This window comes from Frieseomelitta varia, unplaced genomic scaffold, assembly GCF_011392965.1.
Source record: "Frieseomelitta varia isolate USP_RPSP 00005682 unplaced genomic scaffold, Fvar_1.2 scaffold_495, whole genome shotgun sequence".
In the NCBI taxonomy this organism is placed as follows: domain Eukaryota; kingdom Metazoa; phylum Arthropoda; class Insecta; order Hymenoptera; family Apidae; genus Frieseomelitta; species Frieseomelitta varia.
In genome coordinates, this window is record NW_025110251.1 from 345,899 (window position 1) to 369,926 (window position 24,028).

At 44.8% G+C, this 24,028-nt stretch overlaps 1 protein-coding gene across 2 annotated transcripts in view; it reads left to right on the forward strand.

Moving 5' to 3' along the window:
* Nucleotides 1-20,856: 20,856 nt before the first annotated feature.
* LOC122533120 (TSC22 domain family protein 1-like) overlaps nt 20,857-24,028 on the forward strand; it is an 84,772-nt gene continuing 81,600 nt past the window's right edge. For both annotated transcript variants that reach the window (XM_043662516.1, XM_043662517.1), the window contains exon 1: nt 20,857-21,885. In XM_043662516.1, coding sequence (XP_043518451.1) covers nt 21,853-21,885 — 33 coding nt within the window. In that variant the 5' untranslated portion in view covers nt 20,857-21,852. The remainder of the gene's footprint in view (nt 21,886-24,028) is intronic.

Sequence of the window (24,028 nt, forward strand, 5' to 3'; positions counted from 1 at the left end):
CTTTTTACGTTGCGTTCGCGGGCTGTCCGCTCCGAAGGAATCTCTCCCCATCTCCCGAGGCTCGTCACGCGACGAAAACGAGGACCGAGACCAATTAACCCATCACCGCCGCTAATTGCCCTGACACCGGGTAAGTAGGCGTTCGTAGTGGAAGCCGACTTTTGTATACGGACTATTCATCTCGTTCGGAGATACTAATCAACGAACAGAATTAATTAGATATAGCTAGGGGGCTATACCGATTGCTTCGGTTTGTTTCATTGCGTTGCACGCCGCTAAATGTGTTTTCAGAGGTCAATGCCACAGTTGACGATTAGATTTTAAACTGTCGACATCGTGTGCGACAGTAAGGTTATCCATCATCCGTTAATAAATATGGTTGATCCCTTGGCTCGTGCTTCTGGCCTCCTTTTAACCGTTTTCGCCGAATCGACCGCTTCTGACATAAATGTACAATTCACGCGCAAGCGGTCTTTATTTAGCGTTTCGAGTTTGCTTGTAACGCTTCAAAGATTTGCTTTTCCTAACAGGAAATGGTTTTGTATTTAATTTATTAAATGGTTTTGTATTATTAATGGTTTTTTATTTCTCTTGCGCTGGAATTTTTTGCTCCCAAAATTGTAATATTTTCTCAGTTTTAAGTATGTTTAAGCAATAGGCAAAACAAATAATAAATTTGTTACTTCTCAATAATTTCTATCCGGTGATATCATACCGACGAGTTCGAAGAGAAAGCGACGAATTATTGTGTACGGTTTGGTCACTCGTTATGGTCCGCAATCAGTTGCCAACGCAAGTGGCTAAAACAAGACATTTTTACTTTGTCAATTAGCTTCACCTATAATTGGGCATTGAAATAAATGTTCGTGAATATAACATTCAAAGACAATTATACTACCAATGTAATAACAATTTTCAATTTTTAATCGTCGCCGCTCATAATTTTTACGCCGCTATATTTCTTGCTTCCGCCCAATCTCTATGAGTTTTGTATTACTTATCTGCTATAATTTACTTGATCTGATCTTTTCGATCGCTCTTCACGTCGTGCAAAAGTAGCGCGTGAAGAACGACTTTAGTCGCTCGTGCTAGCAAAAGATATTGATAGATTTGAAATCGAAGCGATACGAAGACAGCCGATCGTTATCGTCCACGCTCACGTCACCAGCGGCGTTTCCGCGTGTTACTGCGTAACACAGTTCACCCTGGCAACGCCGCGACTAGACGCGAAGACAGATGAAACCGCGCTAACAAATCGGCGTAACATTCGTTACGTCGAACGTGCGGGGCACGTGGTCGTAGCTCGTGAAAGCGAGAAAACACGGCGCGCGAACTGTGTTTCTCCACACGTGTGAGATATCCATTCGTATGGCTGGAGGCCCATCGATCCCTCCCGAATGCGCGATAGTCGCGGCCAAGCATATAGTCACAGACTATTAACACACACACACACACACATACACACACATCACTGGTTCTCCGTAACAGTCCCCGAGAGAAAGGCTCCGCGCGGAAGATAGAGTCATTACGTCGGAGGGATGGCTTTCCACCTGCGCCGCACAACTCGCCCGGGCAAACACCTGTAGCAGAGCGAGAGACTCGTCGAATTCGTCGAAGGACGCCGTCGTTCCACCACGCCGACCGATTCTCCGCGCTCTCGGCTCGTGTCGCGCTCGGCAGGAGTGGAATCCCCTCTTGGCCAAAGGAGAATTCGAGAGCGGCGTAGATCATCGAAACGTTAGCATAATCTCGATCGTTGGCGAAAACGCGAGAGAGCGGGAGGGGCGGAGGAGAAAAAAGGCGGAGGAAGAAACTTCTTCTGCTGTTTCGCCGAGGACCGATTGGCCCTTATCTCCCTGTCGATTTATGGGGCCGAGGACCCCTATCGTATCATCATTGTCGTGCAATTTCGCTGTCACGATACGACCAGGGCCAAGTTTTAGGGCTCGTAATTACACCTATAAAGTACGCATGTCGGAGAGATTTGAGCGTGGCCGCTTCGTTCGTTTTCGTAGCGAAAGCGTTCCTCCTACCGAGATCCGTGACACATCGCGCTACATTGTACTCGGCGTCACAACCGTGCAGATACGCGAAATTTCGCGTCGTGAGAGAGCCTTAAGCCTGACATACTGTACGTCACGTACGTCAATGACGAAAACTGTGTGGCGAATGTCCAAACTTTTCGAAACCAACGAACGTAAATTCGGCAATTTGAAGAGTGCTTTTAATTCACGTGTTTTATTCTTCACGGTGTTTTATTCTTCGTGCACATACCCTGTTGGCGCAAGAATGTATCTCTAACATTCCTGAGCGCTTAATCGTGATTCAGACATAGTCGTTCTTGTCTTATTTTTTGGCAATTTAACCCTTTCATTTTTTGACAATTTCACCTTTTGAGGTAAAAATTGTATGTGAGCGAAAAATACCGAGCCAAGTTTATGTACGATTACTCAACATTTAAAGTGTTACAAATTCGTAAAACAATATCGTACGACAAACCTGAGTTCCTTTCGAAATTTCCACTTTCTGCTTCGTTTAAAATTTCTACTTTCAAAATACACCATTTAATTTATTCCAATGTATTTTTACGTCACATTTTACGTAGATGGGAGAGTGAAGACACTTTTCATCTCGAAAATAGTATAAATTGTCATATTGTATAAAAATATTTTCACAGTTAAATCGACGATTAAAGTTTCCTAAAACTTGGCATACTGACGACCCGACTTTTATGCTACTTTATTGAACTTTGAATATTGGGCAAAAACAATCGAAAATATTGCGAATTTTCATCGTCATTCCCGTCGTGATCAAGTGATCAAAGTCAAGGTATTAATTTCGAAACGTGATTTATCACAAACGCCAGTCAGACAAAACTTTCATACAGTTCCACGGCAATAAACATTATAATAACGTACAGTCTCGTTATTAGAATACCTATCGAGTCAAAACTCGACGACTAGTGCAACTAATACGACCACGAGTCCGAACATAATACGAGTCCTTGTATAATTGTTCGTATCGTCGTTTTACGATATTGTATCACGTAGCAGGTATCGTGATTTCTTGTGCGTAAGCGAAGATTAGCCATAGTACAACGAACAGTTACACTCGAGCGCGCAGAACCGATTACACCGGTATTTCCGATCATGAGCCAACACGTTTCTTCGTGTTTCAGCGTTACCATCGTCAATTACGCCGTCGTTCTTTTTTTCAGGTTGTTATTACCATCTAAAGACTGTTTTCACGCAGTCCATGCGATACCGTGGAATTACACGGCGCTCTTTGCCCTCTCTATCCTCGAGCCGGTATGCCTGGCCAAGGTGACTGCCGCGCAGTTGGCGCCATCCTCAACTTGGTCGATATTAATACATACAACAACAACGTACGATCTCTCGTCTCTCCTTCTCGTTACCTTCGAACGACCCTCGTAACAATGAACGATCAGCGGTATCGCTGATACGACGATATATAATACGCAAATAGCTTCGTGCACACGTATGAATAAATATGAGTCGCGTGATCAATCGGTGTCTCGACTGTCGAATACATATTTGCGACGGCGCAGCTGTGATTAACAATTTCTAATAACTAGATCGAGACGCGCGACGGATAATTTATTACCGAGATAAAGATCTCGCAAATACGAATTAAACGGCGATAGTTCGGATCGATTTTGTTGGAGCAACAGGTATCGTGTTCCGAGGACAAATGGTATTACTATAGATTACAGATCCGTCCGAGTGAACCGAGAGCGTGAATACTGAAATCGTTGGGAATAGCTCAATTAGTCACAGCCAGTCATAACGGTCGATCATTCGCCGATCGTAGCCGACCCTCTTCCACGTAATTGCACCGTACGCGCAAGAACATGGAACAAGATCTCGCGAATCGGAAGTGTTTCGTTAAATTGCAGCAACGGGTTTTGTTGTCGTACGGCCGGTGTGTCCTCCAGCATGCGCTAAATCATAGTGATTACGGGATGATATATTCGCTGAAAATGAGTTCAGTAGGCCTGGCGTGAAAGAACGACGATGCACGTAGGATGATGATAAGGCACGCACATGCACGCGCGCGTTCCGCGAACGAAACGTTCCCGGCTATCGTTCGTCGCAGTTAAGACCGCAGGAAGAGAACAATTCTCCACGAAACGAGGGTATTAGGGAACGACGACGAAATCTCATTCTCACAAATGACGAATTAATTTGCTACTTTCTTACTTATTCTAGATCTGTTGTACGTTCAGAACTGCATGTAGATAAAGGAGCGAAGCGGGAGGAAAATGTGCCACAAATCTTACGTGGCATTTACTCACAATTAGCGTGAAAAGAATCTTGAAAACTATTTCGTTCAATTGTCAGTCAAACGATGATTTTCATAAATTTATAAATATGAGAACTTGCATCGTTGCCTTTGTGCAAGAATAGATCGTCCAAAAGACGAATTAATGAAATCAAGATAAATTGATAACACCTTGAAGACCCGACGAATGGAAAACTCGATCGAGTCGACGTACAAACTCGAATTATAATTCGCGACTAGTAAACCAGGGCCGTTTATAGCCGACAGAGTGTTTCAGCAATAAAATCGACAGAATCGTTTACGAGCCAGCGAGTTTATGGAGTTTCGAGCGCCGTTACGGAGAACGAGTCGCGTAATTATACGCAGGATTACACGAGCATGATATCGTCGATTTACGCGAACCTACGCGATCGTAATTTCGTCTACTCACCTTCCTCATATATTCCTCATCGATCTAAGACAAGATCAATCATCATTTGAGAAATAGAGAGCTCCTGGGATTCGTCGAGCACACGAATGTTTCTCAAGGCAGGTTCTTTCGAACGTATCAACGATTGGATAACTAAATTGGACCGCCAAGACTCGTTACACGTTGCCACGGCGCTTTTATTTTCTATTCCTCTTCTTTCCTCGTTCTGCCTGTTTCTCTTTCCACTCTTTCTCGCCACGATCGTGACTCGGTATTAATAATTTCGCTAGGAGTCGTAATTTTTCGCCGAGTGAAACCGGTCGGACGTCACCGTCCGTTTATCGGTAATGTACATATAAAGAGGAAAGAGAGGAGGATGGTGGTCGGTAGCGCTGCTATCAAAACTGACAAATAACGCTGCGCAGTGGACATAATTCTTGCCGAGGCATTGACCGGGGGAAAGTTCGAAGGGACGAACCAGTCGGTTTTCTTCGACGATTACAAGAGATACTGTCTGGAGAGGACGAATGAATATCATTATCTCGAAATAAAACAATTGCTTCGAACATCTTCGTGGAATCTCCACGTAATAGAATCTCCGTAATAGAATCCATCCTTCGCCGACTGAACAGAACAGTTACGTGGCACGTAATAATCAGACACGGCAGGATTCTTCGATCGTTACACCTTTCTCGTGTAGCATGATAAAACAGTCGAAGGGGTATTCTGCTGAGGCCTTCAGCGACGTCGATATCAAAGTGACAGCGCAAATTCCCGAACACACCGATTTGTCCTTCGATGTCACGAAATGGATCTGAAATCGCAAACGAAATCTGATTCCGCGACTGGTGGACTGTATTTTGTCGTAATTCTTGACTGTCGGAACGTAAACACAACTCGCGATGTGATTCTTAAAAATAAACTAATTGTGAAGAATGAGACTAACAATGAGAATAAAAAGAATAATCGTTGCTGCTCGCGAGTCTATTTTATAGAAATTGACTAGTCTATAATACTTTGAAATATTATAGGTTGATGTTTCATTGCCCTGTTAATCCGTGTAAAAGTGAAAACGCCGATCGAAGGATCGACGCTGATTGTACTTGAGAACGTGAAATAAGCAGATTCACGAGCGATCAAGGTTGACAACAGGTGAACGCTCCAGATACAATGGACAAGAAAAGAAACCGAATCACTGTCCATGACAAATGTAAGATAATAAATTTCTTTATATCGATGAGAAGTCCTGGCCTTATCCATTGTCTATCAGCAAGTCATATTTATGTAACTTTAATACGTTTTCGCAGTGCACTAAAGCCAGTTAGCGACACTCAAAGTACTCGAGTGGCGTTAACTGGAAGAAAGGACCGTGTAAAGCGACATGTAAGAAATTTATTTTCTCCATATCGGCAAGAAATCGTGACCTGTTCTTTGTTTATCAGAAAGTCATAGTCATGTAACATTAATGCATTGCGACCGTTTTCACAGTGTCATTAAAACGACACCGAAAGTGCTCGAGTGGCGTTAACAAGCAAGGGAGGAAAAACGTGTGAGCAAAGAAACAGGCGAAGCGGGAGAAGAAATAGCAAAGGAGGACGAGCGACCGCGTAGCCTCGTAACGGAGAGGAACGTAAGAAAGGAAGGGAGGCCACCCTGCTCGAGGATTACCATAAACACTCGACTCGGTCGTGCATGCACGTTAGTGCGCCACTAGCAAATACACGTGTAAATCCCGTGTTTCAGCTCTTATGCCACCTTCTCCGCCTCCACTGTGGTGTCCTCCGCCTCCACCTCGGCCGCGTCGTCGCAGCCCCCTAAGCCGCCTCTTTTATGCCCTTTCCTTCGTCCTCGATCGGCCGAGCCTCCTCGTGGTGCTCGTGCCGGTGCACGAACGAATCGGCAAAAAGAAGCCCCGGTGTATCCCGGTCGCGTGACTTTCATGCTCGCGCTCCGCCGTCCTCATCCCCCCCTCTCTCTCTCTCTCTCTCATTTACTCTCTTTCTCTCTCTCCCTTTATTTCGAGTCAGCCCATTGCCGGACTTTGGCGTTCGCCAGAGATCTGGCCCAGTGCCATATTCCCATTTCTGCGCCACTTTCGCCGCTTTTACACGCCTCTGAACATTTTACAATCGTGCAATTGACAAATCTCTGACGCACAGATCGAAACAAACCCTCGATACGTATGTACCTAATGCTCGAAAGTTTTAAGACATCTTTTCTTCCTGATATTGAACGTTCGTAAAATTATTTAAATTGCATTTTCTTTTTTATGATTACAGTAATATGGTAATATTATGTGCATAATTCTTAGCATTTCCATCGTTTCATTTCTCCAGTTTTGAAACAAACTGTCCCAAGATTACACGAGAGAGGAAAACTTCGTATCTCGATCTGCTCCAGTTTCCGCGAGGCTGAGCGCAGAATGGCGCAGTTGGTCTTCTCGATCGCCGTGCCGTAAATCAACAGAATTCCACCGTGACGTCAGTGGGTTCTACCGAACCCGTGCTCGCCGACGCCGATCGTCCAGCGGATGCAGCGGTGGAAGAAGGGGGGGAAAAAACCGCATCGAAATGTCAGTGATCGTCGGCAAAAGTTGCGTTAGGTACATAGCTCGAGAGCGCGAGCGCGTTCCATCTATTGGATTCAAAGCAGAGGCCCGTTTACCATATATTTTCCAGGGAAAGCATTGTCAGCTCGGGAACGGGGGGGAATACAAAAGCGCACGATGAAAGATAGCCAGCAGGGCGGCGAAACGGGTGAAACGCCATTACGCGTGCACTCGTGAACGCGGACATTAAGGCAGGCGAAATGAATGTTCTCTCTCCACGGAACGTTCGATCCGCCGCATAAATAACCGCGTCTGGTTTTCTCGTTAAAAGAAGCGTAGCCACGCTACTGTGTCGCACCGCGCCGCGCCGCGGTAGGTTTCCTAGATCTGGAACAAACGATCGGCAGGAATCGCCTTTCCTTCTTACGGCCCCGCGATATCTGTTTCTTTGGCCGTGCAGGCCAACTCGCCAAAGCCGCGTTTACATTGGCGCAACTTTCCGTCAGTCGGATAACCCGATCGACCGGATCTCGTTCGAACTCATCCTCTCAAATTTGGAATCACATATTTTTTCTCGTCTAGTTTTCGATAACATCAATTCCACTCGATCGTGCAGAGAGTATAGACTCGACGTTTAGAAACGTATAATAGTACTTGGGACACGTGGCAGCAGTTTCAAATGATTGAAATTGCTGCTCCAAAATTGAGTTTTTCATTTTTGTATTTCTCATCACGCAGGTACATTCTCCGAATGAAATTCATAGCAAATTAACTGCAACTATAAACGTCGATTGTCTGATATGTTTCAACTCGTTCAAAGCCATCCTCTTGAACCAAATTTGAATTTCGTTGGAATTATTTTCTCGGAGTTAACTTATTGTCTAATTTTGATAACGTCAATTTTACCCGATCTAAAGATGCTAAAGTCGTAGTTTAAAAAGGAGTAACAGTATTCAGAATTCGTGGTAGCAGTTTCAAATGATTAGAAAAATTGTTGCTCAAAAATTGAGTTACTTTGTGTTTCTTAGCCTACAGATATATTTTTCGAATCACTTGGCATATTAATTGCAACTATAAAAATCACCAATCATTTAATATATTTCAAACATTACCAATCACGTTTCAATCGAATTGGCTGTAATAAATGTAGCTTAAGCGAGCAACTGCCTGTTTCACGGAATTCCGCGAGTATTCGGGCGTGGGGGAACATAATCCACCGCGGAAAGTGAAACAAAACGCGACATCGCTTTGGATTCAGCCCTGATTAAACGATCTCTGGTCACATCGGTCCGATTTGTCCGCAGGCTGGTTAATCGTTGCAATTAACACCCGTGGAACGAGCCATTTATCGGCTTATCGATTGCGCGCGCAGGACACGAATCCTCGCGTTACTGTGAGACATGTTTACGAATACCTTGGTTATCGTGGTTGAATTATACACAACGATTCCAGTGAAGTAGATTCGGCACGGTTTGTTTTTCGCTTCGAAAACTATGCAGATGTAAATTTGTAATGGGAAATATTTTAACAATGATAATTAATAAAAAATAAAATAACAGCGTATTTCGTGGGTAATTATTGACAGTATATCGACGGTGTAAAATGCTGTATGTTGAAAAAGATCGATGATGGGTGATTGCGATGGATATTAAATTCACTTGAGACTGAAATCTCTCGTTGTAAATAATTCGAATAATTAATAACCAGAAATGATAACTGGAACAGTTGAACAAATAAATTAAAAAACGATTATTCCACTCGGAAGATGAAACGGACGCAGCACTCGAAAACAGTCTGATCGCGATGAGCTTCGATCGTGATATACACCAGAGCGAGAATAACGAGGCGATGAAAAGAGCTTTGCGAAACGGTAACCCAGTAACCCAATACACGAGCGAGAACGTCTCAAGCTGAACTGGTACTCTCTCGTCTCTATCGCACCTTCGCGGTCTACCTGCTAGCCACGCGAGATGGTGGTTTCCTCTCGCGGTCGAAGAAAAACTTTGACTCGTCGGTCCGTGGGCGTCGATGATTCAGCGACAATGCTCGTTCAAGTCTCGGCCGTGGATTATTCTCGGCGATGGTTTCGCGTTTGCGCGCCTCTTCAATGGCAACAACAAGTGCTCTCCGATGTACGACAAGATCCACCGTGGAAAACGAAGGAAACGAGAAACGGATTCCCAAGATTTTCCGCGGTGAAACGATTTTTAGTAAAATGCCAAAAATCGGTTCTTGCTACTGTGCGCTGTATTGTCAAGTTTGATAGCTGAAAGAAAGCAATGTTACAGCCATGTGAAGCTGATGATGTGGTCGCAACAGCTACACCGTGCAACGACAATTACGCGTCAATTAACCTTTTTCGTTACGGCAGTCCGCTCCGCAGAGCTGACGCCACTGAACGGGGCACCGCGCCGCGAAGTGTGCACATTGCACGTCGGTAAACTGGTTTTCGACGTACTTCTTTAAGTTTTACATAACGACATATTTTTGGAGACTTTGAAATTATTATAAATAATAATAAAATTTAATTCAAAAAATTTTCAGTAATTTAATTCAGAATGATATGTCGTACAGGTTATCGCGTGGATGCCGGATATATCCGGCGCTCGTAACGAAAGGGTTAACGCGTCGAGGACACGTAACCGCTGAAGAACAATGCAGCAAGAAACGCAACAGGACACGTACACTCTCGCGGGACGTGACCTGCGAACGCGGCTTATTGTTAGCTTAATAATAAATATGAAAACCAGATCTCTCTCCGGACACGTTCGAGCATAAAGCATCCGGCAATAGATATGTATGTACGTACATATAAAAGTATCGAGAGACTAATAACGTACGCTTAAACCGTCCGTCGAACCGTGACTCGGGACTAGACCAGACCGAACGACGCGAAGCACGAAACACGGGGAGAGGAGCGCGGATTTTCGCGTTGGTGGTCCACGATTCTTATCGGGCCATTTCTCTTATCTGGCGCTCGATCCATTGTATCGGCGCGATTGTAGCGATCGTGGCGCACCAATTAAATTAAAGCCCAATGGCCTTGGTCGTTGGAGGATCGTAGCGCGACCGACCTACCTACAGAGTATGTACGTGGCCACGCGTCCACCCCGGGGAAAAGCTTTCAGTCGTCGCTGAAGTATGGCGAGCATTACCGCGCCCCGTCGATGACTTATTGCGGGACACGGGGCAAACGTATGGTTACGCGTGCTCGTAATCATTCGTACACATGTTATAATTACCGTTGCGTGGCCGATTAATCACGTGACGGGCCTACAACCGAGGCTCAGCGTCGAGCCGAGATCGTGAATTTACGCCGAGTGATGATTCCGTCTGTTCAAAAAGTTCACGCCACCCGGCACACCCTCTCTCTTTCTCTTTCTCTCTCTCTCTCTCTCTCTCTCTCTCTCTCTCTCTCTCTCTCTCTCTCGCCAGGTAGATTTAACGGTATCTCTCGAACAACGTTCGACACCGCATCATAAATAATATTGTATGTATGTACGACGCGACGTCTCGATCGTAATGTATTCCTCCGACAGTAATTGGTACCTGAGCACGAGCTTTTATCGCGAGCTTGACGTAACGATAAAACCTCGCGGTTCAATTCGAGGGATCAAACGATCTCCCTCCTCCGTGGGATGAAATTTGCCAACTGTTTCTAAAGGATCCTAACCTTAAGACAATAAGTGTCGTATTAGACGCGATAGAGCGTGGCAAATGTTAGGGCTTCTTGCCAAGGAAACACCGGCGAGCAGTTGCCCTTATTCGAACATATATCTAAATATAAAATAATATGTGTGGACAAAAAACTTAACGTCTTTCGTACAAATAACGATTAGAAATATTAGAAATGGCCCAAATAGTCTTCTATCTTTGACAACGATTCACATAGCTCTGACGGCGGAGGCATTGTCTTGCAATTACCACGAGCATTTGTTGAAGCTCGATCACGAAGGAGAATGCGAGCTAGCTTCTTCAGGCAGTTAGTCGTTAGCCACTGCTCGCAAGGGGAGTGAATGCCGCTGGAATTTACGCGAGATTAAGCGGCACGTACGGCAAGCGAGAGGCCGCGAGCGATCGCTTTAAACGCGAAGATTTCACCAAGGATGGAAGAAAGCCCGAGGATGTGCTCTTCAAATACGAACGAAATCCTGTCTCGTTGTTCCGCGCGGTGATTGCTGTTTTACGCGCCGATGCACGTTAGATAGCTAAGTTATCGGAAACTCGGGCAATGACTCAACCGAGGGAACGTGTTCGTTCGTCACGTTATCAATTTCGCCGCCGTAATAATAATCACTTCAACTTTCTGCGCACTCGCGTTTCAAACGAGCACGTTCCTGCGACCTCTACATACACTCCAGTCGGAAAATCACCGGGCGCTGAAATTTTTGCTAAAAATTGCTGGCCTTTGAACTACTGTAACTTCGTGCAACTAGTTAAAAGAAAAGAATCGTACGACGAGTCTCTTGAGCTGATTTTAAATCTCGAAACTCTGCTTTCGAGATCCTTTGCCCCTTTTTTTTTTATGATGTTTGCGCATCACGCAATTTTCTCGTCTCCAACATCCCCCAAAACGAAGCTGTAAACGATTTTTTTTTTTTTTTTTGGCCAAGTTGTTGAGCTTTAAAAAATATACGGTAAATTCGTGTACTAGGAAATTACACGACCGAAGACGTTTGTAATAAAAATCAGATATAATTTAATTTAAATTAAAACTGACACATTATGAAAAAATAACTGTATTTTACATATTTTACACATTTTACATACCAAACGAGGACACTGTTACGCTGTTATTAAAATATAATTAATATCAGTGAACAAATGTGATATATAAAATAAAATACAATGATATATAAAATAAAATACAATGATATATAAAATAAAATACAATGATATATAAAATAAAATAAATAGATTTCACAATATCATGCTTTTTTTTGTCAATATATCCGTCTCGTACAGAGATAACAGCTTCAACTACTCGAGACAACATTCTTAGAATTAATTTTTTAGAACTTGGAACTAAAAAACTCGTTGCGGCGGCGTTGGAAATAAAAAAACTACGATTTATAAAAATATGATGCAGATATAGAAACGTTTGGATCAGCAAAATTTTAGACGAAAAGATCCGTGCTTCTTTTTTATCATAGAAAAAAAGAGGAAAAAAGATTTTGAAAGTAAAGACATCAAGCTCCAAAGAGACTTTTTTTTCACAAAGTTAGTCTAAAGCACAGACAGTAGTCTGAAAATCAGCAACTTTTAACAAAAATTCAAGTGTCCGACAGAGACACATTCAAAAATATAAAAATTCAATCGACGAGTTTTCAAACAGCAGAAAAATATGGTAACGCAAACACGTGACGCGTCTTAAGTATACTGCCAGCAGTGTACACGAGATTATCTGCAAAGTAATACAGTTATCGAACAGCATCCCTGTTCACCTGCGCGCAACCTGAGGTTCAAGGTACGCGAACGCGATAGGACTTATCGAGGCGATCGAGTCGCTCGTACCTCGCGATCCTGCGATTCTCCACGCCCACGCGCGATCGCTATTCGTTGTATGTATGTATGTATGTATGTATGTATGTATGTATGTATGTATGTATATCTGTATAGTGCCGCGGAAGCGACTTATGAGTAGCTGAGAGCTACCTCTCAACCGAGGGAGAATCGAGAAACATAGCTAATGGTATTGGCTGCGGGATAACGAAGCGCGATAAATACACCGAGAATTCGAAGCGGTCTGACTAGTTGAGAATGTATCCGCTGCGGAAAAGTTTAATTGGATATATAGAAGTGAAGTATTAATAAGTACGATATAAGCTGTGAAACGATGGTGTGAAACGATGAGAATATTATTTACTTCCATTCGAGGGTGCAAGTATCGATTTGCAATTAGCGCACGACGATCATTCGCGCAGGTTTGTTGTCTTGATACTTTGTCACCGGTCGACAGGTGAAAACGTGAGGACGTGCATCTCGGGAACATTTAATTTTCTCTTCTTCTCAACATTGGAAACGTTGGATGGCTCTTGTCTTTTTTAATCAACAGCTCGAAACGGCGATGAGATAGAAGCCTCCACTCATCTAGGAATAAAACCAACGTTACGACCGACAAACTGGTTTTTTCTTTCTGTCTCATGGCGGGCAAGTTAAACGACAGAATTTTCTTGATAATTCCATGTAAAACACGTTCCTCGAGGAAGGAAGACGAAACAAATTGTCTCTGAACGCCTGGTCACTAGATCTAATGACGATCTGAAAAACATTTCCCGTTGAGACTCGCTCCGCTCAACGACTCATTATGACAAGAAAGATACAGCGTCCGTGGTGGTTGCCAAACGCGTTCCTCTGAACACTACCAAGTCGCAGGGTGCTCGAAACGTCATAGGACATATTTCATTGCGTCCCACGTTTGGCCAACTGGTTCCTCGACTTCCTCGTTTCCTCCCCGATCGACCCATTACCGTCAACGAAATCTCCGTTCGTTCGTACCTCGCTCCGATTGAATTCGCGCGAGTTTCGTTGTTTCTTCGCGTTGGATTAGCCGATCAGAATCGTCGAATAAAGGAAAGTAGAACACGAAGCAGAAGGAGCAACAACCAAGGCGGTAAATTAATCGGCGTTTCGTTTCGGGACGCACTCCGACACACGCGTTCCAACACACGCCCACGCGTGAATTTCTCGCCGAACAATCACGCTCGAAGCGTGATCAAAATTCAAATCGTTTCCTCCACCGCCGATACTAGTTCGAATCGGCTTTCTGTCACCGCGTGGCACCGGCCAGACTATTCCAAATTGCCTTTACATATTAATCCAAGACCGACGACGAAATTTACGATCGGTAGACGAACTTGCGTAACGAAGAGAGATAGCGAACTTCGCCTCTGGTTGTTCCTCCAGATTAGAATCTATCGCTGCTTTACGACACTCGGGCTAACCTAGTATCTGGGTTAAGCCTCGCCTCTCAATTTTACGCCGCTTCGAGCTCATTTTTTTTTTTTTATACGTTTTTTTTTTATACGTTTTCACGATTACAAGGCTTGGAAGACTGGTCAAGTCGAGATTGAATTAGATGGAAACGTCTATATCGTGAGTACAAACTGTTATTCTCGTCACTGTCAATCAACAAGCTGACCAAGATATACATATACCGGGGATAAGAGATACAGAAAGCATTAAAAAGAGACGAGAGTTGAAAATGGAGCAAACGTGACTGCGTGATTGAATGACAGAAACGCGAAAGAAAGTCAAACGAGAAAACATGCCAAACCTACATAAACCTACCAAATTGAAACATATAGCAGCAGTCGCAAACTTACCTAGGGGGAAGTAGGGTTAAATCGGGTGCCTGATGTATTTAGCTTCGTAACAAAAAACCAGATGGCAAAGAAAAAGACGCATAAGGCTAAATCTCTTAACTGCACTTTATACAATAAGAAAATGATCAAACATTTTGGAAACGTTTGGTTCACGGGAAAATTTCCTGAAGGTGTTCAAAAATTTGATTTTACCACATAGGGGTAGATAAAATCAGATACCTATTAAACGACGTATAGAATGCAATACAGTTGTAAAATGTTTATTTTTATTATGTTAATTATATTTCAATAACGTTTGAATTTATAACATTTTCGAGGAAAAACAGTACCTTTACTATTTCACTTATTTTACACGATGGAAAAATATTTCTGTGAAAAACGAATCCAGATTAGTAAAACTTCACGCTTTGAAATGAGGCCAAATTCATTGTTGCGTGATTTTCTGTTACGAAATTATTAAGCAATTTAAATACCGTTAATTTTCTGAAGTTGTAAATTGGAAATTGTGATCGCCAGTATATATACAGTGTTACAAAATTATCGACTCTCGCTATAATCGTCATATAATTTTCGTTTAAACGCGCTCGTCGTTTAATTAAACGTCTGTCGTCTCTCGATATTTATCCCCCGAAAATTACGTAACCATCGACATTACAACGCGCGCAACTCATATCGGGGGGAAAATCGTCGACGAAAACGGAACACCTGCAAAATCAACGGTTCCCGTCGTGCGTAAAGAATCCCGTGGCTGGAGCCGACGCGACAGCTGCGAACAATGGCTAGATTTCTCAATCGTCCTGGCACGTAATCGATTAGGGTCCTTCTGCATCGAGAGTGCCGCGCTATCGGTGTATCGCGAAGGTGCGCCCAGGCATTCGGCAAGGCTAATTGAATGCGAATCGATGAAAGCCCCACGCGTGTGTGGGATTCGCGTATAATTAACGTTGATCGTGGCGATCGATATTTCAGCCGTATCTGTTACTCCCGCGAAGATCATTTAACGGGATACGAAGCGTTCAGGAATCTCTCGTTAGCTCGCGGTTCGTTCGATTTTCTGTATCGACTTCAGTAACCAAGTGAGCAGTAGCCAAGTTTATCGCATTAAAAGTCCGTCGATTTCTCGCGATCGTCTTGTAGTTGATCTGAAGTAGAGAGAAAGAGAGAGAAGTCGAAACGTGATAATTGCACGTTTTGTTTTCGCTTTCGATGACGTTTTCTGGATACGCATCGCTGTTTGAGAATATATTAACGAAATAATTTACACGTTTCGTGTACATACTTTTCTCGTTAGCACTGTAACTAAAGTACAAATTTGTAGCGAAAAAATGTAAGTGCAGGTAACGAGAAAAGATTTATAATACAATAATGAACATTTAGCCGCCATTTTATATAATTTACCAAAAATCATTCGAGTCTCTAAAAATATATTGTCACGAAGAAAATTCCCGTGGAAGATTATAAATTGGCCATTTTGACCACTTTGGTAGTTTCAGTGTCAGATGTAGAATCACGAGCCGTTGTAGAACCATTTTAGAAGCCGCATCGATCAGTTTCATAAATTACACGTAAAACGATCAGAGAAATTTCTTTCGAAAATGTCCATTATTGCGGCAGAAGGCAAACAGTTTGCCAAAGACCACCAGCTGCTGTGGTGACCTCCTCTCGCCACGCCAACGAACGTAACACGACGCGGGTAAAACGCCACCCTCGCGCAGCCAGCGGAACTCCGAGCTCGAACGTTAGCCTCGTGGCGAACGTTAGCGCGTCTCGCGCACTGACTCATCTGCGAGCTCCGAGCACAAGCGTGCACTCGGCCAGGCGCGTGTGCGTGCATTCCCGCTGGAGGTGCACGCGTTGCAGTCGCGCGGGCCGCCGCCTTCTTGGCCGCTGCTCTTCGAGTTTCCTGCTCCCCGGCCCCGGCCCCGTCCCTGCCCCACCGGGCCCCGTTCTCTACGTGCGTACATAAGCAAACCTGTTGTTACCGCTCCTCCCCGCCATTATCTCTCTCACGCATCGGCGCCGATTTTTATAGGCGAGGTGATTCACGAGGCAAGTTCATCAAGTCTCCTCCCTTACCTTCCGTGAGCACACAACCAACGCGCGATTTGACAAGAACCGCTCTCCTATTCGCGTTCTCGTTACCCGAGATCCTCTCCAATACCGTCGCAATGAGATTTGGGAAACTAGATTCTCCGAGGTATCTTTCGACGAACTGTTATCGAATTTTGTACCTGCGAGGATGTCGTTTCTACGCACGTCGCCCCTATTTTGATAACAATTGTATCGAATACGATAGACGTAGTATTCTTATACCATCTCTAACGACGAATCGAGAGATGTATCTATTATTCTCTTTACCTTGGAGATGTTCTCCAAGATTGCGAAACTAGATTCCTCTGAGGTTGTGTTATTCGACGAACTGCTGTTGCAGGGATTCTTATTTCAACTAAAAAATATTTCAACTAAAAAATTGAATATCTGGCTTTGTCTTTATCTACATGGTAAAATTATATTCGTGTGTATACCAGAGAATAAATTTTCTTTATGATTTATTGTCAGCAAATGTTTTAATTTCTATTTCTAGTTTATATACCAGGGTCGCGGAAATATTTGCTCGGGTAAAAGGGGTCGTCAAGCGGGAAAGTTTGAGAAACTCTGTGCTATTGTACTTGCCACATAAGATTCGCCACCTGATCTCCACTATTTTGATAACATTTGTGGTTATTTCAATCATCGAACGAAACTGTGAATATGGTATTCTTACACGACGTCTAATGACCGTATCGTAAGATGCAATTTCTAGATCGGGTAACGGCATCTCTATTCATGCCGTTCGTTAATGTCTCCCACCATTTTTACATCGATCGGTATCGTTATGAAGAATACGCGGCGCGTCGTGCAAAATAATCCACGCGTAGATCGCCGCATGAATAAACTACTGCTCGTTCCTTCGTTTCTCAAGGTTCCTTTCGATTCTACTATACCGTTTAATTGCGACAACGTAGAATTTAATGGGACGTGAAACTGGCCGAACTTGCAATTGGCGTCGAAACGATACTCGATCAACTCGATCAACCCAATTTTATAATTAGTCGCGACTGTCAAAGCTCGAGCAACGCGATTTGTATTACGGGGCAACGATTAAACGTCTTTCTATTACACGCATGAAACGTTCCGCTTCACACGTCCTTTCAAACGCTAATGAACACGGAGGGAAAAACGATCCACGACGAACGAATGAAAAAGTTAATAGAATCTCGCGTGAGATGGGACCACAAAAGAAGCACAACAGAACGAATCAAATTGTGTAACGAACAAAGAGTCGAAACCAAAAACGGAGATCGGAAGGACGTTCGGAGTGGCGAACCAAGCGAAAAGGGAGCCGAGCCGCGAGTGGGAGAGAGCAACCGAGATACCGTATCTTTATCGGTCCGCTCGAATCTAATACGGATGAAATTCCGAAGCAGCGCGCGTATGCGGCCACGAGGACGTCCGCGGCTTCCTGCTCGGCCCGTTCCGATCAACGGCGACGATCAGCTGTTACGCGGCCCACCTACACACCCACGTACATGCTTGAACATGCGCCAGGCAATGAACGATCGGCTCTCGTTCGGAACACCAGTTTGCAACCAGTAAGTAGACATGTGGAGAGTGTCCTCCTGTTGCGATTATTACACCATACAGTGCTCTTGAAGCACTGTCTCACGGATGATCGATCGTATGTACTTCGACGATGCTATTCGTTCCCGAGAAAAGTCGTGTCCGATCGATCGTCGCGAAGCGCGAAGCAAACGTTCGCTGAGGAACGAAGGAAAGTTTGCTGTTGATAGAAGCTGGTGTTATTTCTGGGCATTGAAGTCACCGTTGCCAACGATGGCGTTGCTCCGACTGACGAGGATTTAATGGGAGTAAATTGACCTTATTGAGTAAAACAATCTTGAAATTGAACAAACATTTGGGTAATGGTTGATATGAACTGCTCATTTCTAAGCTTCTACGCGTGTAGTAGGATAGAAAAGGATGATGAAGTCTATACCAATCTTTTTGCGACAATTAGAGGAAATTTACAAAAGTTAGTTGTTTGTTTTCAAAGAAATTGAAAGCTCACGGCTCTGATCCTTGGTTTAGCATCGATTAAAAAGGAGGCGACGAAGCCATTCGAGAGAGCCATGCCGGCGTAACAAAGATCCCGACTTTAATGTGACAGTATGTATGCCGAGAGTAGGTCGTAATAGAATTCACCTAAATCATGAGCATAATACGAGCACCGGGCTGAAACGAGAACTGGGATTACAAAGACAATGACCCCGAGGCAACGAGTCAGGTAAAGACCGACACGATCATTCAAAAGGACATCTAACTCATACGAGAAACTCGTTTTTATTCCGACAACGACGAGAGGTCATCTCGCTGGCAGCGCGATGGCAGGAGAGGAAAAAACTGACGAGAACGAGGAAGAAATAGAGGACAACTAGTCTGGGCCCCGGGCGAATGAATAAATTGCTACGTTTCCGTAACTTCCGCCGCCATGGAATCGAAAACGTCTCGCTTACAGCGATGCCGTGCTGTTATCCATCGGGAATGATCTTAAAAAAAAAAAAAAAAAAGAAAGAACTTCCAAGGAGATCACCCCTATGCGACTGCCTGTGTCGCGGCGAATCAAAAAGAATTTGTATAAACGAAAACCCGCATGTTCTAGACCGCTTCTCCGTCCAGAGGAGAGAGCAAATCGAGATCGTCGAGCAGGCTACATGCCTTCAGCTTTGTTCGTGCGAAACAAATGCTGGAAATCGTGTAATTACTAGAGATGTGCGAGAACCCGAAATATCGGGTCGGGTCCGGAACACGAAATTTTTTCGGGATCGGGACGGGTACCCGAAAATTTCGAGATTCTCGAATTTATCGGGATTCCTGAAAGAGTTGGGATTTGGGATAGGATTGGGAACAAGCTTAAATAATTCGTTAAAGCCTACGCCTTCAACTGTATCGAAAGGTCGCAGATCTAGAACCATCATTCGAGTAATTTCTTCTGTTATATCTTTTGGTTTAACAATCTTTCGCGAATCATTTTGTACCAGCGACAAATTTTATATCGATTCAGTTTCTTTTCTAGTACATGTACTTATGTTTGGATGCATATGCTTCAAATGGCGTAATAAACCAGTAGTATTTGCATACTTACAATTTAAAATTCATGGTGACAATGCGTGCGTTCTGCCTTTGTGTCATCTTTTTCTTGAAAATCCCAAACAGAGCTTCTCTTTACCTTCTTCCTCTGCACGATATCTTCTGCACTACTTACTGCTACCACAATTTTACTCTCACTATCACTCGACATTTTTTTTTTTTAAATTTTTAATCTTTATTAAATTCACACAGATTTTGAAATATACGTCTGAACTTGCCGAATGTTTCAGCGATACTGCTCAACAGCGTACATAATGTCCGAGTACTAAGCACGCAGTCACACGTTTGTATACATCAGGTCACACGATTCTTAGAATCCGTGTTTCCAATAACTTCGCGAAAACTGACAGAAGAAATTAAACTGTATATTTACATATTTTGTAGGCTGCTATACAGCACTGCAGATTAGTTCGAGAAACGGTAGCCGGGTTCTCGAAATTTTCGAGAACACGATCCGACCCGACTCGTCCCGACCATCGGGTTCCCGATATTTTCGAGTTCTCGCACACCGTATATACATACGTATTCTTGGCGGCAAAAACCGAGAAAAGAGCGAGATTGTAAAATTGGCCAATGGGCGAAGTTGGCTCGATCGACCGAACGAAAGATTAACGATATTAAGAAATAGCGAGCGAAAAGAACAAGGGCGAGAGTGGCACGAGCCCTCCGGTAGCAAGAGGGCGCGTAACCAAAGGGGTAGGAGGGGTTCGGTGGACTGGGCGTTCTTTAAGATGGCCGATCTCTTCGCGGCGCGGAATCAATATTGTTGGATTGGCTCGATAACGCCTCGTAAATATAATAAAGCCCTCGGAACCTGGTCCCTCTGGGTCGTCCGTGACGCGAGGCAGCGCTGCCTAACAGAGATAATGGTCGAGGCCCTGGGCACCCGGTAGGCCTCTGCCATGGAGGGGTTCGATGGAAGGGCCTCACAACCCCCTCTACACGGGTTTCCTACTCGTCTCTGTCACGCTCTCTCTTCTTCTACGTGCTTCTCTCTCTCTCTCTCTCTCCCTCTCTATCGAGCGTAACACGTCGCGGTCAGAGCTGGCGGGCAACGCAACAACCGAGTCAGTGAGATTCAGCCCGAGCCGGCGAACGGTTCGCTCTCGGCGCGTTCTTTGCATCCCGTCCGTCCGTCTGTCCGTTCGTTCGTTCGTTCGTTCGTCTCGTGTTCCACTACGATCGTCCATCGTTCTACGAACTCTTCCACAACTGTGTGTGGTCCCTGGCCCCGTCCGCTGAACGTTCTTGCTCCTTGGAACGCGATAAAAACGGGACGAGCCGTACGATCGATACGAAATAGAAAGGATCGAGAGCGTGACACCAGGGTTTGCCGATCGTTTGAGAATTTCGTCGATTTTTCGAGAGCGTCACGGTGCACGGTGGTCGACAACAGAATCGATCCCCGGAGGGAGAAGGCAACCGCTCGCAGAGGATACCGTCGGCGCGCTGGCAAACGTGTAACGAGCACGCGGAGATTTCGACGAGCGGTACGAGGATGTCGCGCGTCGTGGACCACCCCGACTGTCGTTGTCGTCACCGTGTACCGGTAACGACGATCTTCGCGGCGATCTTACGGTGAGATCGCCGGCCGGTGCGTGTACGTGTTTCTCCAGCGCGAGCTTTTCCGTGTACGAATAGACTCGATACTCCATCGTCTCGGATTACGAGGAACAGCTCCGATTCGCGAGGATATATACATACACGGCCGAGTGTAATTATTTACCCAGGTGAACAGGAAGGAAGGAATCCTTGTATCCAGCGACAGGTACCAGCGATCCGTGAAAAGACGTACCGTGAAACATAGTGTTATGACCGTCGCGAACGGTTTCGGAGCAGGGACAAGTTCCAGCCGAGTTTGAAAGTGGTGACAAGTTTCTCGATGGAAAGTGATTGTTTTTGGAACGATGGTCCTAGCCGTGACAGCTAGCAGTTCGACGTTCAGTGCAAAGAGAAACGAAGTGTGATCGAACGAAGAAACAACGAGGGGAGAAGCGGTACAGTAACGGGCGTGTGTACGCAAGCTTCTCTTCGCTTCGCTTCGCGCGACGCCCGTGAGGAGCTGTACGAATCCCGGATTAATGCACGCTGGAAATCACAGCATGGAGGACATAGTGAGTACACTCCACCTGTCAAACGATTATTATTTCTCTCTCAATGGAGAGAGGGATGAATTTCGCTTGGAAAAACAACGACAGATCTGTTATTACGCGGTTTGACGCGCGTCTTCCCGTGTCACGAATCGCCTTGCCACACTTCTAAACGTTGTAATCACAGGACCTTGTGAAAATGACGTACGATCGTCGAACATTGGCCACGTGATTGCTCGTAATCAAAATTGCCGAAAACGCGTTTTTTTGAAAAAAGTTATCGAAAAACAAACATGTTCGAACGATTCAGAAGAACACTATGATCCACAAAGAAACCAGAAACGTCTTAGATAACAGTCCTTCGAAGACCCGAATTTCGCAAATTTTTACAACCACCGTGTATACGTTGAAAATTTATGAAAGAATTTGATAGTTATACGAGCGAATCGCGAGAGTGTTATCGCTGACAGTCATTGGAAACTTTGTTCCAGTTAAAGTTTGCGAGAATTCATCGATTCGAGATCGATCGGAATTGTGAGTGTGGCAGTCAGAATCTTTATTATATATATATATCTTCTCTCATTCGCACCGATGATGAATGAATGTCTTGCGTATCACCTCGCAACACATGTTACGAGGAAAAAAGAAGCGCGAGATTTATTGAATCGATACGATGCCCGGTCGGTGTAAGTTAGCTGGTAGTGATTACAATCGAGGCACTATCTCTAATGACGAGAGCCTAATGATCGCGTCGATTTCGATGCCTATTTCTCTCCAGTAAAACGCACATCATCGGAATTAATGGAAGCTTCGTTAATTGAAAAATTCGAAATTAGTTTAGTCGACGGCACAGCCAGGTTCGAACCGCGCCTCGCCTCGACTCGTTTTTTCGCTCGTTCCATACGAAAAACTCATCAGTCGATATCACTCGTTTGTAACGAGAGACTGATAGACTCAAGTCCAAGGAGGAGTCGCTCTTATGTTACTTACGATCAGGTAAAAAATGGGAAGAGTGACGCACACGGTCAACTTTCGAGGCAAGTTGAAACGAAGCGCTGGTAAAATAAATCGCGATGGGCGAAATCGCACGTGGGAATCGGCGAATTTAAAGCGATCCGAGGGGAGCGGCGGGAGAGGTGCACGTAGCCAGAAGTACTCTGGATGGATGAGCGCGGACGCGCGTGACAGCCGGCGTATTAAGGCAGCGACAGACAAATTTCTGAAGCGCGCTGGCAAAAAACACGGCCGCTCGCGGAGAAGAGGCAGGCGAGTTTCGTCCTCGTCCTCGTCTTCGTGGAGAGGAAGGATCGTCGCTCGGTGGCTCGTTACGCCCCGGTCGATTAGTCTTCCGAGGCGACTGCACGCTCGCCGCTGCTACACGTGCACGCCGGGCACCACTCGCGCACGCCGCGCCGCGGACAAGCAAATTCATTAAAACCGGTTCATTTAATAGGCGCGCGCATTACGCGCCCGCTGAAATTTCACCGGCGAGACGAAACGCGTTCTCTCTCGCTGACGAAACACACCGCCGTGTCTCCATTTTTCATCCTCCGCGCGGTCTGTCTTGTTCGTCGTTGCCGATGAGAATGGTTAGAGGAAACAGATCGCGGCGAAATGTGCGACGAACCTTTATTTTCTTCCTGTTTTTTTGTTTTCTCTCGTCGGAATACTGCGGGTATTCAAACTCTGGTCTGGTCTTCTAGAAAATCATTGAGGACAGCAAATTGCCAATTCAATTGCAATTGATCTCCGGAACGATTTGGAAACTCAATTTCAGACCATTCGTCTCACCTCTCAGAGCGACAAGTCACAGTTCCGATCTCTTCCGAGGCAGACGAGATCAAACTTCGACGCTGGAAGACTGAAATTTTTAGAGATCGATTCAGCGAATATCACCGCAAATTACCACGCATTTCTTGAACTTTATTACTATATATTACTTAACAGTCGCCGTTTCGACAAACTTTAAAGTGGAATAACATACGTAGAAAAATAGAGGCAGTCCGGTTCCGTTCAGTCAATTAGCTTGGTAGAAAGGTTGGCGACGCGCGAGCGTGCGAGCGCGCGTGAAAGCGAGACGCGTTCGCTTATTAGTTGGCATTGGCCGGCTCGCGCGGCTCGTTCGCGCGGGACAATGAGGCCGGGGATTGCATATTGTTGTTTATAT